The sequence below is a fragment of the Mastomys coucha genome, unplaced genomic scaffold, assembly GCF_008632895.1.
Source record: "Mastomys coucha isolate ucsf_1 unplaced genomic scaffold, UCSF_Mcou_1 pScaffold15, whole genome shotgun sequence".
NCBI classification, from domain to species: domain Eukaryota; kingdom Metazoa; phylum Chordata; class Mammalia; order Rodentia; family Muridae; genus Mastomys; species Mastomys coucha.
In genome coordinates, this window is record NW_022196897.1 from 56,510,378 (window position 1) to 56,527,020 (window position 16,643).

Sequence of the window (16,643 nt, forward strand, 5' to 3'; positions counted from 1 at the left end):
GCAGAAGCAGGCGGGTTTCTGAGTTCAAGGCCAGGCTGGTCTACAGAGTGAGTTCCAGGATAGCCAGGGCTATATAGAGAAACCCTGTCTGGAAAAAACAAACAAACAAAAAAGGAAGACAGGGTCTTACCATGTAGCCTTGGCTGGCCTCAAACTCACAGATCTTACTTCCTCTGCCTCGAAAGTACTGGGGATCAAAGGTGTGTGCCACCAAGCCCAACAGTAAAGTTTCCTTAAACAGGATCTATGAGGCTCTTCCTACAGAAATTAACTACCCACAGAAGGAATGAGAAACACGCATTGTCAATAGGTACTTGGCTGTCTTTGAATAGGTTTTTTTTTTTTTTTTTCCCGAGACAGGGTTTCTCTGTGTAGCTCTGGCTGTCCTGGAACTCACTATGTAGACCAGGCTGGCCTCGAACTCAGAAATCCGCCTGCCTCTGCCTCCCAAGTGCTGGGATTAAGGCGTGCGCCACCACCGCCTGGCTGAATAGGTATTTTTGATTTCTTGATTAAAATCGCTCTACTTGGAGAACTGTGTCTCCACAGTTCCTTATTTGCCTCATCTTCAGGATGCTAGTGCGAGGTAGACTCTAGACTCTTGTACTAGACACAGCTCCAAAGGGGATGAGCCTGCCTGTGTCTGGTGCCTGGGCATTGTTTACAATGTTGGTATATATCGTATTTTTCCAGGCATGGGGCCAGAAGTTTTAATAGCTGATTGCTGAATACCTTAAAATATGGTGGTTTAAAACAATAGCCACTTTTATCCTGTGCACTCCTGACCAGCAGGGTGAGGAGGGGCTTAGATGGGTGGCTGCAGTGGGGCCAAGGCTTCACTCACTAAGGCTGGCAACCCACTGTCACTCACACACTTCAGCTTTCTGCCAGCTATTCCTTACCATAGACCTGATTTAGTATCCTGTAGGATGGAAGTCAGCTTCCCTAGTGAATTCTCTCAGGGATACGCAAGGAAGGAGCCAGGTAACTTTGATACCCTAATCTGAAATGTCACAACCACTCTGTCACACTCTGGTCAACGGCCATGAGCTAAGATGTGTAGCCTATCCTCCAGACAGTAGAAACTAATTAAGCTCTATCCTTTGAAGAGAAGCTAAAGAACATGGAGACATATTTTACACCATCACAAGGCAATTCCTGGATAGTACCTGGTAATACATTTTAAAAACGTTTCCTTATTTTATGCTATGTATGTTCTAATGTTCTGCCTGCATGTATACATGTGTACCACATGCCCATGGAAGGCAGAGGAAGGTGTTGGCTTCTTTGGAACTGAAGCTACAGATGGTTGTGAGCAACCACGTGGGCACTGGGAATCAAACCCAGCCAGCTCTTAACCACTTAGTCGAGATGTGGATATATATGTGTGTGCATGTGCCTGTGTGATGAATGTGGAGCTGTGCACTTGTGAAGGTCAGAGGACAGTTTTGTGGAGTTAGCTCTTTCCTTCCAGGGACTGAACTCATATCAGGCTTGTGTGGCAGATGCCTTTACACACGGAGCCACCTCAATGGTCTTTGTTTTGGTTTTTGAGATACAGTCTTATGTAGTCCAGACTGATCTCCAATTCTTGATTTCCCTGCTCCAGCCTCCCCCAGTGCTACAAATGTATACTACAATTGTCTCTAATAGTGAATTTTAATCTTTTTCTTTTTAACTTTAACTTTTCTACCATGTTTTTAGTACACATTGATTTGAAAATCAGAAGAAAAGCTACATCCATTATGAGAAAGACACAGGAAAGCTCACTGATGTATACATACTGTTTCAGATGATTGTTAGCAAGAGCTACTCTTTCTTTGCGACGTTTTTCTTCTTTCTCTCGGTCTTCTTTAAGAGCTTTTTCATCGTTGAGCTTCACTTGTTCTTCCCATTTTTTATCTGATTTTACTGCATTCTTTTTGTACTGAATCTGGACATCACGCTCTTTCATAACTCTACTGAGAAGAAGTCCTGACTACAAAAAAAAAAACAAAAAACCCACACTATTTTAAGAAAACGATATAGGGAAACTGTTAACTATGCATGTTAAATATACATATATATAAATAGAATAAAAGCCAGGTAGTACATGAAAGTTTTTCACTCTCTCTGTCTGGTAAAACTGATACTGCTTTGCACGTTCGATGGCCTTCTTTCTTTCTCCTTGTTTGTATATTTCTTCCTCCAGATCAAGAATTTGTCTTTCAGCCTCAATCTCTTCATCACGCTTTTGCTTGGCTTTAAGTTTCTGTTCTTTCATTCCCTGTGAAAAGATAAAATAATCTCTCTCTTTCTCCTTTTTAGTGTTGGGGATCAAACCCAGGGCCCTGTGGTCAAACCCCAAAACAAAAGCAATCTTTGGTTTTTATTTTTTCCAATTTAATTGACCCATCACTTAAATTTCACTATGAATTTTTATTGTTTGCACAATTCATTAGTAAACATGAACATACATTTTGAATTACTTTTTAAGTAGTGTTTAGTTAGTTAGTTTATGTACATGGCTGTTTTGCCTGTATGCATGTCTGTGCACCATGTGCTTGCCTGGTGCCTAAGGCGGCCAGAAGAGGTTGCTGGATGTCCTGGATCTGTAGTTACAGAACATTGTGAACTCTCACATGTATGCTGGAAATCAAACCTAGACCTTCTGGAGAGCAGTCAACACTCTTAACCACTTAGCCATCTCTCCAGCACTGAACTAACTTTTAATTTAATTTTTTAAATGGGTAGTATATTTACATGATTTGAAATCCAAAACTATTGATGGGATATGTAATGAATATCTCTCTCCAATCCTAAGACTTCACTGAGATTAAAAACTTTTCTAGTGATCAGTCATTTCGGTGTCTACTTGTAACTCCAGCTACTCCAAAGACAGAAGCAGAGGCAATAGGATCACCTGAGACTGAGTTTGAGGTTGAGGTGGTTTGAATAGGAATGACCATCAAAGGGTCATGTGTTGAAATGCTTGGCCCATAGGGTGTGACACTATTAGGAGGTATGGCCTTGTTGGAGGAAGTGTGTCACTGTGGGGCAGGTTTTGAGGTCTCATATGCTCAAGCTACACCTAATGTGACACACAGTCTCCTTCTGCTGGCTGTGAATCCAGATGTAGAACTCTCAGGTCCTTCTCCAGAGCCACATCTGCCTGCAAGATGCCATGTTCGATAATGGACTAATAAACCCCTGAAACTGTAAGCCAGCCCCAGTTAAATATTTTCCTTTATAAGAGTTGCCATGGTCATGGAGTCTCTTCACAGCAAGAGAAACCCTAAGACAGAGGTCACCATGGACAGTATAAAGAAATCTCAAAAAGCAAAAAGACTCTTGTCTTTTAAAAGACAAGGTAAGTAAATAATAATTCAAGATATACACTGAGAGGAAATATTTTCAAATATAGACATCTTCTTGAGACAGGGTATCACAGAGTTTAGGCTGGCCTTGAACTCACTGCACAGTCAAAGGTGACTTTCAACTTTTCATTCTCCTTTTGCCATCTATGGACTACCATGCCTGGCTTTAAATAGCATTACAGACTGAATCCAGGTTCCCTGCATGCTAAACAGGCACTCTACCAGATGCTCTACATTCCTAGTCCTTGTTCTGTCACAGTTCTTTTGTTGTTTTGTTTTTGGAGACAAGGTCTTGATATGTTGACCTGCTGGCCTTGAACTAATTCACTATGTAGTCCACGTTGGCCTTGAAGCCAGGGTCTCGCTGGGCTTCCCGAGTATTTGGATTATAAGGATGTGCCACTACACTTGTCTTCAGAATGTTTTTAAAGTTCTCTAAAATCAATACAAGAAAAGGATCTAATCATGAAAAAATTTTTAAAGATTTATTTATTTATTTTATGTATGTGAGTACACTGTAGCTGTACAGATGGTTGTGAGCCTTCATGTGGTTGTTGATTGTTGGAAAATGAGTGTTTAGGACCTCTGCTTGCTCAGTCAACCCCGCTTGCTCAGTCCCTGCTTGTTCCAGCCTAAAGATTTATTTATTATTATACATAAGTACACTGCAGCTGTCTTCAGACGTGCCAGAAGAGGGCATCAGATCTCATTATGTGTGGTTGTGAGTCACCATGTGGTTGCTGGGATTTGAACTTGGGATCTTTGGAAGAGCAGTCAGTATTCTTACCTGCTGAGCCATCTTGACAGCCCCTCATCATGAAAATTTGAAGAGGTGGAAAGCAAGTTCATCAAAAGATGTTTAGCCAATAGTCTAGTCTCCTTTCCACAGCTGTGATAAAAACATTTTGGCCAAAAGCAACTTGGGTGAGGAAAGGATTTATTTGGTTTATACTTTAAGGTCACAATCCATCACTTGCTGCACACACTTGTCTACCCCAGTAGGTCTACAGTATCAGGGTTAAAACCTGATCATGGACAAGAGGCATTATGACTCCAAAGGGAGTCTGTCTCCTGAGGTAGCCCAGTCGCTGACATCTCCTAACTCAGAGGTGTTCCAGATTGATCTCTGCTAAGTCTGTGGAGAGATCTGCGTGCTTTCTTTATTCAGGCATAAAGGTGCTCTAAGAAATATTTCATTATTAACTAAAACTGAGAATGAACATTATTTTTTGGCCTTCACCGTGTTTCAATAATCTTAATAGATTTCCTAGCTATAATTAGCTGGGAATTTTTACTAAGAAGCTGTCTTACCAGACAGGGTGTCTCAAGAGTCAGAGATAGCAGTTAGGCACTTATTATCAGAACAGTCTCACACAGAAAGAAAAACTCTTTTACTGCCAGTGAGAAGTTAGAAGTTGTAGGGCTTCCCCGACTAATTGTGTTACGGTCAAGGAGTGCTGAAATATGACCTTCAGCTATTTGCTTCAGACAGACCCTGAGAGTTTACCTTGGGGCTGCCAGAACGACCCAGCCCAAGAAGAAGGACACCACTGCTCCTCTGCCTTGCACTTGGCAGCTTGTTTTCACTGACCCTGATGTAGCCATATCCTGCCTACATGACTTTTATAGTATGCCCTGTTTTCTGTATACCATATAAGCCTGATTTCTACTTTGTACAAATGGCATTCAGTTACAGCACTCCCTTGTGTCTGTTTCTGTTTGTCATTTCTTTGCCAATGCCTTGTCTACCTGACTAGGAGCCTGTTCCCCACACGGGTTGAGGGAGGCCCAGACTGGCTGGCCTGTGGCAATCACTGAGGGAAGTTATGACAGGAACTCAAAGTAGGAAACTGAAGGAGATGTTATGGAGGGACCCCACTTGTTGGCTCACCCCCTGGCATCTTCAGGCTCATGTTCAGGGACCATGCTTCCTTCTACAGTCCAGGACCACCTGCCTAGGGATGGTGCCACATACAGTAGGCTGAGACCTCTTACATCAGCTTTCAGTCAAGACGATCCCTCACAGACATGCTAACGCTAACTCAGACAGCTGATGACCACTGCCGCCAAGGGGGCATCAGGAGTTAGATTCCTAAAGCCCATATGGTGGAGAGAGAGAAAGGACTCCCACACGGTGTCCTCTGACTTCCACATGTGCATGGTACATGGGTATACAGTAAATATTAATTTTAAAATATTTAACATTTGTGATTAGGAAAACTCAAATTCAAGCCATATGGAAAAACTCACATCCATTACAATGTCTGTAATGAGAAAGACTAACCATGCTAACTTGATGAGAATACAGAAGCAACAGAACTCTCATCCTACTGGTAGGAGGGGGATATAAAATCACAATTACTTTGTGAAACAGTTTGGACATTTCTTACAAAATTAATTTTTTAAAGATTTATATTATCGTGTGTGTGTGTATGTGTGTGTGTGTGTACACATGTGCAGGTATCTCAAGAGGCCAGAAGAAGGTGTCCGATCTCCTGGGGCTAGTGTTACAGGTGATTGTGAGCTGCTCACTGTGAGTCCTGAAAACTGAATGCAAATCCTCTGAAAGAGCTATGATCACTGTTAAGCCATCTCTCCAGCCACCTTTTAACCCACTTACAAAGTTATATATACAGTGACTATGATTTCATTATACATATTCATGTCAAAATATCTACTCAAGAAAAATGGGAATATATGTCCATAGACTTATATGAATGTTTACAGCAACTATATTTATAGCAGTCAAAAAATAGAAACAACCCAGATGTCAACATTTGGTTGATGTCATACCCAAGTGAGCAAGTAAATAAACTGTAGTGTACCAAACACTGGACTACTACTCAACAATACAAAGAGTGTATATAACTCTTAAAGGGGAGAATAAACCCTATAATAATAAATAGTGACCTACTCATTTCTAAGGAGGAGTGACAAGGAGGTAAGCTTTTAGGTGATGAGTATGTTCATTATCTTAACTGTATTGATGGTTTTGGAGGCATGTACATGCCAAAATTATTATTATTATTATTATTATTATTATTATTATTATTATTGAGACAGGGTTTCTCTGTGTATCCCTGGCTATCCTGGAACTCACTCTGTAGACCAGGCTGGCTTCAAACTCAGAAATCCACCTGCCTCTGCCTCCCAAGTGCTGGGATTAAAGGCATGTGCCACCACTGCCCAGCTCCATGCCAAAATTTTAACAAAATGTTCACCTTAATTGAGTCAAATACATTACTTAAAGATCTTAAAAATGTGTTATTGCATTTATTTATTTATATATTTATTTTTAAAGATTTTATTTACTTATTTATTATATGTAAGTACACTGTAGCTATCTTCAGACACCCCAGAATAGGGCATCAGATATCATTACAGATGATTGTGAGCCACCATATGGTTGCTGAGATTTGAACTCGGGACCTTCAGAAGAGCAGTCAGTGCTCTTAACCACTGAGCCATCTCTATAGTCCCGTGTTTTATTGTATTTATGATAGTTTGAACATAAAATTATCTATACAAGGTATAAGGCACTATTCAGAAGCAGCAGTTACTGTTCAAAGCATGTGAATTCTGGAAGGTTGAGACTTACTGCATATGTGTTAGTCCAGTGTTTTACCAACTCTTGAGATTGCATATGCATATTTTTCTTTGCTGTTCTTTCTGCACGAAGGGCGGCTGCTTCTCTTGTCAACCTGTTGAGGCTATCCCGGATCCTTTCCCACTCGGCGTGTGGGATTATGGTGATCTGCTGGAGATCTACCTTGCTAGGTAGAAGAGGTGGATAGGGAATCTCTTCTTTTTTAAAGCAATCCATTCCTAATGCATTCAAAAACATAATTATTAAATACTTTCCCAGGAAGAGTTCACATGATTTTTTTTTTCCAGAAATGTCTGGAGTGGAGTGGTATCTGAAAATTGCCTCAAATGTGTAACGTAAGATTGGCTGAGGAAGATAATACAAGACTTTATGAAATCAGAGTGAAGTGATCAAATCGTTGGTGATTTCCTTCATGTGTAAACTTGGGCAAGACATTTAACTTTGTGGAATATTGGTGGAAAAAACTCCTGGTCAAGAGAGTAAGGTCAGTGCCGGGCGTGGTAGCGCACACCATTAATCACAGCACTTGGGAGGCAGAGGCAGGCGGATTTCTGAGGAGGCTAGCTTGGTCTACAGAGTGAGTTCCAGGACAGCCAGGGCTACACAGAGAAACCCTGTCTCAAAAAAAAAACCAAAAAAACAAAAAAACAAAAACAAAATTGTAATTTTGGGGCTGGGTGGTGGTGGCACATGCCTTTAATCCCAGCACTTGGGAGGCAGAGGCAGGTGGATTTCTGAGTTAGAGGCCAGCCTGGTCTACAGTGTGAGTTCCAGGATAGCCAGGGCTACACAGAGAAACCCTGTATCAAAAAACAAAAACAAAAACAAAAAAAGAGAGTGAGGTCAACGGCCTGGGTGGAAACCAAACATTCTAGTTCGGATTGAGATTCAATCACATTTGCTCAGGGTCCATCCTTGAACTCCTCTTGAGCCATGCTAATGAGATAGGAAGAATTAGCTCTTTTATAAGATCCACTTCATTAAATTTGACAAGTATATGCCTCCAAAGCCATCATTACAGTTCAGGTAAAGGCCACAGGACACCAACAGTCCCTAGCCCTGTTTTACTGCTTGTCACCCCTCCTTAGGCTCTGTTAGGCCACCATTCATGTACTATTTTTATTATAGATTTTACTCAGAAGAGTTACTTTGAGATTCGTCCATGTTGTTATATACATGATTTAATGCTGTATGCTCTTTTCCAGAATCCCTGCCCCAGTGCAGAACCTTATAGGGCACAGCCATGTATTATGTCAAGACTCATCACTCTTCTGAACTGATCAGACAAGTGTACTCTCCTTTTCTTCTATCTCTCCTTAGCATGCTTTCCTCAACACTTGGAGCTTTCCCCAGTATTTCAGACTGCATGTTTTCTCTAAAGCAGTGGTTCTCAACCTGTGCGTGGCGACCCCTTTGAGAGTCGAAATGAGGGTCGCCTAAGACCATTGGAAAACACAGATATTTACAGCACAATTCATAAAATTATAATCATGAAGTACCACAGAAAATAATTTTATGGGGCAGGTCACCACAATATAAGGAAGTGTGATAAAGGGTCAGAGCATTAGGGAGATTGAGAACCGTTGTTCAAAAGCATCTCTCCTCAATACACAGCTGCTTGCCTGCCATGTCTGACTTTCATGTCAGTTTAACTGACACAGCTCTTTCTTTCTTTCTTTCTTTCTTTCTTTCTTTCTTTCTTTCTTTCTTTCTTTCTCTCTTTCTTCCTTTCCTCTTTGAGGCAGCAATTGAGCTTTTGCAGCTTACCTGTCTTGCAGTTTTCCTTTTTAATAAAATTGTTCTTGAGCTTCTATTTGAGTCCATTTTTAAATTCTTTTATTGAGACTGAGAATCCCCAAAGGGGACCTTGATTTCCCCTGTATCATTGGTATCTTCCTCTTTCAGACTGTGATCAACAATGACTATACCAATAGGTTGTAATGAAAGCATTTTCAGAGTTAAGCGTGTCATTTCATAGTGGATAGGTTTAGAAACATCCATCTGTTGCATTTGCAGACACTGTGATGGACGCTATACAACTCCTTCCCCATTGAGAAGGCAACTCAAAGAACCAACTACAGTCTTGGGCCATGTCTAGACAGTCTGACTATACAGAGACCTCCCTTGCCAACAATTATTTCTCTAATGTTAATCAAAGAAACAGAACAAAAAGCTCTTTGTTTTGGGAGAAACACTCAAGAGACTTTTAAGCTGCACATGAGCAAGAAAGTAAAAGAGAGGGATAAGGGGCCATTCCATGATCTCAAGAGGAAGCAGCCTGGGGTGAAACTGTTGGTATGAAATGCAAGCAAGAAGCAACGGAAGAAGCTAGAGCAAAGATCATCATATTATGGTGCTAATCAACCCAACCTGAACTCTACAGTGACTGCTTCAGAAGTAGATAAGTAAGTGCATTTCCTTATTTTTTAATATGATTGAGTTGGGTATTCTGTTACATAAACTCAAAAGAAAATATCTTAAGTAATACAGTGGAGCTCATTAACAGCTCTCTACAGAAACATGCTCAACTCAGGAGGCTCCTGCATCAGCCTCCTAAGGCATTAGGATTCAAGGAATTTACTACTGTGCCTGGTCTTAACACTTCTCAATGCTGCCAGCCTAGCAACATGAACTTATGGGGGATGCCATGGTATTTAAATCACAACAGGAAAGAACTACTAGACATGATGAATCAGAACAATTATTTGTGAAATGTCTGTTGTAATAGTTAAAACTGTGTACGATTTTTGGCTTAAACAAAAAGGAGGAAGATGTAGAGGAATTTTAACCCAGCGATGTGGATCACATTCAAAGAACTTCTAGGTCTATGTGATCCAGCTGAAATGACACACACCTTTAATCACCTCAGGCTGGATGGAATACAGACATGTCCTTAATACACAACTTTAGTCCCTAACAACTAAGGTAAAGTTAGTTTGTATAAGAAAGCAGCCGTGTTTGAAAGTGATGTCTAACTGAGAGGCAGATAAAGTGATGAATCAGAGAATGATTTGACAGAATAAGATATGCCCAGTACTCACAAGGACAGGACAGAGAGGCAGTGCAGAGTGGGTAGAGTGGAAGCTCAGTGAGGGGAGTTCTGTTGAGTTCAGGCAATGCAGTGGAGTTGAGTTCACGAGGTTCTATTCAGTTCAGTTCCTGCAGTCAGCGCAGTTCTAGTCACAGAATTCAGAGACAGTTTTTCCAAGTAGAGCAATTCAGAAAGAGACTGAGAGAAGCCAGTTTGAATCAGTCAGCTTGGAGAGGAGTTTGGGCCAGAACATCTGCATTGAACAATCAAGGCCAGAGTTCAGAAAGAACTAGAAAGGCTGACCTTATTCAGTAGTAAGCCTCCAGGACAACAATTACATCTGGTGAATAAATATTACTTTTACAATGTCCTCGTGTATGAATCATATTTCCTAATGCTCTCACTGACCAGACTGTGTCTATCCTAGGGTCAAGGTGGGATGCTATTGCTACAAAACTCAAGCAAAACATGAAGATAGTTCAAATTTCCAAGAATCTATTAGTTACCGTGACAACAATTAAACTTGTTGTGGTTGGACTTTAAATAAAGATTTTGTTTTTAGAAGTCCTACTTGCTCACATCTTTGAAAAAAAAAATCAAATCTTAGGTCACCTTAATTACCTCATTACCATATTTTTTACATTTGACTAGGGGAGAATTTTAACTTTGGCGTGGAAAGAACTGAGGTATTTCCTTGAGCTTTAGAAAAACTACTCAGCAGGTCTGCAACAGAATAAAGACTTTGATAGGTCAATAACATTTCCAAACAGCACTCCAAAATTTATTCAAGGAATAACAAAGCTTAAGAGCCCCTTGAGCGTCGGGCAGTGGTGGCGCACGCCTTTAATCCTAGCTCTTGGGAGGCAGATACAGGCGGATTTCTGAGTTCGAGGCCAGCCTGGTCTACAAAGTAAGCTCCAGGACAGCCAGGGGTCCAGGGGTCTACAGAGAAACCTTGTCTCGGAAAAAAAAAAAAAAAAAAGAGCCCCTTGAGTATCTGACCAGCTACGGCTTGGGTAAGAGTCTAACTTTCTGGTTTTTCTACGCCTATTCCTGCAAACTTTCTACTACTATACGCCCCTGGTTCTCTTTCCTTTTTCCACTCATACACCTGAAGGCCAATCTGCCTAACTTCCAAGGATGCTTGCTGGGAATGCTTTCGACTTAGTAAAAGTCGAAAGGCAACCGAAGCCCTCACTCTGTCACCCTATGCTGGGGTTCTAGAAACAATCCCAGCTCCGGTACGAGCCAAGCAGCTCACCTGGGCTTTCCTTCGCCTGCCCGGAGCGCCGTCCAAAGCGCACTTGCATCTTTAACAAGCTGAGCTCCGCGAGTCTAGAGCCGGGGAGATTTATTTCCAAGTTGAAGTCAGCAACCGCGTGGTAGCTAAACCATTTGGTTGTTTAGCAACCACGCCGGAAGTGACGTTAGCCGCATTCCAGGAACCAGGAAGGAGCCTTGTCCGCGGCCGAACCGAGGGCCGAAGCACGGGTGTGCGCGTGCGCGGTGCCGAGCGGTGGGCGAGCCGCGGCGCTAGCAGTTCAGCGTCTACCGGAGGCACGAGAACCAACTGGCGGACGCTGGAACGGATGCTGGCGGCCGGCTGCGACCCAGGCCTGGGTCGGTGAGGAGCGACCTCGGTCCCGCTCTCTTTTCTCACACGCTGCGCTAGTTTGGAACTGTCCAGTGTGCGAGTCGAGGCCCAGGCTGGGTGTGAGCTCCTACCCTGCGCCTCGCTGGCTGGGGTGAAGGACAGCCCTTTGACCTCAGAACCACAAGGATTAAGGAACATAAAAGGTGTTTTTAAATGATTTGGTTTGTCAGGCAGAGTCGGGTCTAGATGAGAACCTGTCAGTTTTTACATAGGACTATTAAGACTTGAATGTTGTCCCCAGAACATTGACGTTAAGACCTTATAACCTGGCCAGGCGGTGGTGGCGCACGCCTTTAGTCCCAGCCCTCGGGAGGCAGAGGCAGGTGGATTTCTGAGTTCTAGGCCAGCCTGGTCTACAGAGTGAGTTCCAGGACAGCCAAGGCTACACGGAGAAACCCTGTATCGGAAAAAAGAAAGAAAGAAAGACCTTTTAACCTATATTAAACTGCTTGGTAAAGAAATTGTGATTAGTGTGCTTGGGGACCAGTCGATCTCTAATGACACAAAAATTGGACTGGCACAGAGGCTCGTCTGACAAATCGATGTACAAATGATTTCATTACCAAATTGTTGGTACGATCGACTAATTATGCAACATTTGTCGTTCCTCAAAATGAAACTAAGTGCGACTTTCAGTAATGAGCATTCTAATACATCGTTGTGTTGTTCTCTCTCTCTCTAGGTTTTCTATCAGAGATGTTCCACTGTAATAATGCTGGTAAGTATGGAAGGATGAATAAAAATTTCTGGAGCCAGAACTTTGTGTACTTGTCCTAGTGAGTTGGAATCTCACGAAGACTGAAATGGTCAGGGATTGTACTGTATGTATGTGCAGGCCAACAGCCACTTGAATAGTTTATGAGAGACCACGACGCCTAGTGAGGAATCAGTGAATTACACAGTGCTAGTTACATCACCAGTAAATTTTGCCTTTCTTTTCCTAAGCCCCTCTTCCCACAGGATAATGTGGAGTGAGCAACAAGTTACGTGGATGTGATAGGTGTTCTGTCATAGGACAGAAACTCTAAGCTGAGGGACCTCATTACAAGGGGTTATATGGGTACCTTTTAACCTGTTCACTGGAGAGACATCCTTGAAGCCACTGGGGCATTGAGCTGTGTAGACCATGTCTCTCGGTGAACATCCTCAGGAGTTTTACTAAACTAGTTACAAGTATTGAACCTCATAAAATATGTCAGTAACTTTCTAAGATACGGTCTTATATTTGAAATAGGGTCTCATATTTGACTTGAAACTCTCGATTGCAACTGCAAATTACAACCTTTCCATACAAGTTAGTCTAGAACTAGTTAATTGTTTTTCACCTCATAGCCCTTATTTTTGTTGTAAATTGAAGACAGTAGTATTTGCACCCTAATTGGAAACAAATGCCTGTGGAGACATTTTTAAAACAAAATCAGAAGAAAAACTACAAATGACAATTAAACCACTCAGTAAGACCCGGCCTCTGTCCATAAGCCATTTTATGTGTATCGTATGTGATTATGTGTATGTTTGTATATGTGTTTGTGTGAGGGTAAGGGCACATGATTGAAGGTGCCCGAGAGGCTAGAGCTGTCAGAGCCACCTGAGTTACAGTGGAGAGAAGCCACTCAAACTTGGGTCTTCTAAGCAGGATGTGCTCTTAACCACTGAGAGCCACCGCTCCAGCCCCTTATTTATTTACTTATTTGGGGTATGTGTGTGTGTCCAAAAGTGTGTGTGCATGTGTATACGAGCCATGGAGTTTAAAGACATTAAGTCGCCTGGAGCTAGAATTGTACCACCAGACTTGGACTCTTGAGAAGAACAGCATGCACTCTTAACTATCGAGCCATCTCCAGCCCTGAGAATATACAGTTTTGGTTTTTGAAATGTGTTATTGTGTGTGTATTGAATGAGTGTAATATTCATGAGTGGTATACTGGTCAGAGGACGACCTTCAGGAATCGTCTCCCGTCTGGGGTTCTCCCCAAGCGTGTCTTGCAGGGCTCACACTGGGCTTGTTAGCCTTGTTCAGCAAGTGTTTTCCCCATCTTCTCTGCTCACTGGCTCTCTCTACATTGCACATGGAACCAAAGCTGGGTCCAAGATTGTAGCATTACGTCTGCCTCAGCTGAGTCCTGGGTGCTGGGATTACTGGTCTGTTTTTCAAATTTTAGTACAAGAATTCCCTGGTAAATTCACATTGTTAAAAGTCAATCTGTGGTAGGAGATGGGTCCCCTCCCTATATATTCTCAGACTCTGAAATATACATTGGGCCTTGATCAGAGAAAAAAAAAAGTCAATCTGTGTACTTCCTTAATTTTTGTAGATTTCTATTTTAAATACATCACTCATCTGAATATAAATATATGGTGTTTCCTTTTTAATGAGAAAAACTGAAATGATATTCAGTTGACTTCACACTTGTGGTTTTATTAATCAGATAAAATATTTTCATATGACATTCTCTTTTTTGTATTTATTTCAAGTATATGTGTATAATCAAGTTGTTTCTTCATTGCCAGTGCATGTTTTTTGATATGAGGAAAAGGGATATAATTAGAAAAAATAATTTTGAAGCCATTAAAATACTTGTATTAATTTTAGGAGTTAAGTCTTCATTCCTTTGCTACATATCAGAGCAATTCTCTGCATACAGAACTGGAGTAATGTTTGCAAACAGCTGGCAAATTGAAGATTACAGTGGCCTAAGCTCTGTGCTGAAGTACTGTTAATTGGACTACAAGTACCAGTTTGGGTAAGTGGTTTTAATAAAGGATATGTTTACAGAAAAAATATCTAAAATTGAGAAAAAAATACTCTTAGATCAATCTTAAACGTGAGTTTACTTCACTCATGTTCTTCTCAGTCTGGTCTGCACAGTGAGTTCCAGGACAGCCAGGGCTACACAGAGAAACCCTGTCTCAAACAGTTTAATTTTCAGTAATTTGTGGTGAATTAAACCTATGCTTGAGGCATTATTCAACTAACAATGAGTTACATTAGGGAAAATTTTCTTCATTGCCAGTGTGGTGCTGGAGATCAAACTGAGCCGTTACACAGTGCTATGCACACATCCCTAGAAAACTTTTTAAAATCATACACCATCCATCTCCATAAGGTGTGTGTGGTAGTTTGAATATGCTTGGCCCATGGGAAGTGATACAATTAGGGGGTGTGGCCTTGTTGGAGGACATGCATCACTGTGGGGGTGGGCTTTGAAGCCTTACCTGGTGCAGGAGTGAGCTTCCTCCTAGCTGCCTAGAAGACAGTCTTCTGTTTGCCTTTGGAATGCGACATAGTACTTTCAGCTCCTCCAGTACCATGCATGCCTGGACACTGCCATACTTCCCACCATGGTGATAATGGACTGAACCTCAGAACCTGTGAGCCAGCACCAATTAAATGTTGTGCTTTATAAGAGTTGCCTTGGTCATTGTGTCTCCTCAAAGCAATGGAAACTCTAGGGCAGTATGTTTAATTTAAATGTTCTTTTTTTTTTCCCAGGGGGTGGGGGTGGGGGTGTTTTTTAAGACATAGATTTTTCAAGTAGCCTTGTCCTGGAATTTACCCTGTAGACCAGGCTGGACTTGAACTCAGAGATCTGCCTGCTTTTGCCTCTGGCAGGGTGCCACCACTGCCTAGCTAACTGAAATGTTCTTAGGTGATCAGTAATCATCAGTTTTGCCTCACTGCTATTTTTTTCGTTTTGTTTTGTTTTTTATGTTTGTTTGTTTTTTCGAGACAGGGTTTCTCTGTATAGTCCTGCCTGTCCTGGAACTCAATCTGTAGACCAGGCTGGTCTCAGAAATCCACCTGCCTCTGCCCCACAAGTGCTGTGATTAAAGGCATGCGCCACCACTGCCCAGCTCCTCACTGCTATTTACTGAATTATTTGTACATGAAAGTGCATTTCTCACTTAAATCTCTGGCAGCCAGTGACACCTGGATTAGATACTTAAAAATACAAAACTCACATACCAGAATACAATATGCCATCTACGTTCATACAACAGCTGGGTATGTAGACTCATGCCTGTAATTCCAGCACGTAGGAGGCTAAACAGGAGGATCACAAGTTCAAGGACAGCCTGGGCTCCAGACTGAGCTCTTTCTCAAAAACTTTCCCTCACCAATAACATCAAACCCAGAAAATTCACATAAGAAGAGATTCCCCTCTATGTTATATATTCCTTACTTACCATAAAGTGACAAAATTCTTGTGTGCTATTTTTACTACTAATTAGCTTTTTTAATAATCCAGAAAATACTTTAGGTACATACCATGTTTTCTATTTTTAATTGATTTCTGTATCTTTTTCCTGTTTTGGATCCTTTACTTTTTAGAATTTCTAAAATTATAACATGGTTACAGTTTGTTAGTGTGTACTTTAAGGTTAATGAGGGTTTTTTTTTTTAATTTATTTATTTTATGTATATGAGTGTTCTATCTGCATGTCACCTGCATGCCAGAGAGGGTATCAGATCCCATCACAGATGGTTGTGAGCTACCATGTGCTTGCTGGGAATTGAACTCAGGACCCTCTGGAAGAGCAGCTAGTGCTCTTAATCACTGAGCTATCTCTCCAGCCCTGGGTATTTTTACTTAACATCTTTTTGTTAAAGTTAACCTACTTAGAGCTGGGCTCGGTGGCACACGCCTTTAATCCCAGCACTCAGGAGGCAGAGCCAGGTGGGTCTCCGAGTTCAAGGCTAGCTTGGTCTATAAAATGAGTTCCAGGATAGCCAGGACTAACTACACAGAGAAACCTCATCTCAAAAAACCAACCAACTGGGCTGGCGAGATGGCTCAGCTGGTAAGAGCACCAAATGCTCTTCCAAAGGTCCTGAGTTCAAATCCCAGCAACCACATGGTAGCTCACAACCACCCGACATGAGATCTGACACCCTCTTCTGGTGCGTCTGAAGACAGCAACAGTGTACTTATGTATAATAATAAATAAATCTTTTTTAAAAAAATAGACTTACTCTTGTTTAAAAAGAAAAAA

General features: G+C 41.6%; 2 protein-coding genes across 5 annotated transcripts in view; one reads left to right on the plus strand and one right to left on the minus strand.

Annotated features, from left to right (window-relative positions):
- Positions 1–11,418, minus strand: part of Ccdc173 (coiled-coil domain containing 173) — a 36,631-nt gene extending 25,213 nt beyond the window's left edge. The window contains exons 1-4 of one of the 2 annotated variants that reach the window (XM_031370535.1): positions 11,256–11,418; positions 6,955–7,181; positions 2,093–2,266; positions 1,785–1,978 (exon numbers count right to left, since the gene is read on the minus strand). In XM_031370535.1, coding sequence (XP_031226395.1) covers positions 1,785–1,978; positions 2,093–2,266; positions 6,955–7,181; positions 11,256–11,304 — 644 coding nt within the window. In that variant the 5' untranslated portion in view covers positions 11,305–11,418. The remainder of the gene's footprint in view (positions 1–1,784; positions 1,979–2,092; positions 2,267–6,954; positions 7,182–11,255) is intronic. The other variant, XM_031370536.1, reaches the window with a different exon arrangement.
- A 32-nt stretch (positions 11,419–11,450) lies between these two features.
- Positions 11,451–16,643, plus strand: part of Phospho2 (phosphatase, orphan 2) — a 7,367-nt gene continuing 2,174 nt past the window's right edge. Inside the window, exons 1-3 of one of the 3 annotated variants that reach the window (XM_031370537.1) lie at positions 11,451–11,791; positions 12,331–12,366; positions 14,242–14,392. The gene's annotated coding sequence lies outside the window, so the exon portion shown is untranslated. The remainder of the gene's footprint in view (positions 11,792–12,330; positions 12,367–14,241; positions 14,393–16,643) is intronic. The other 2 variants (XM_031370539.1, XM_031370538.1) reach the window with 2 other exon arrangements.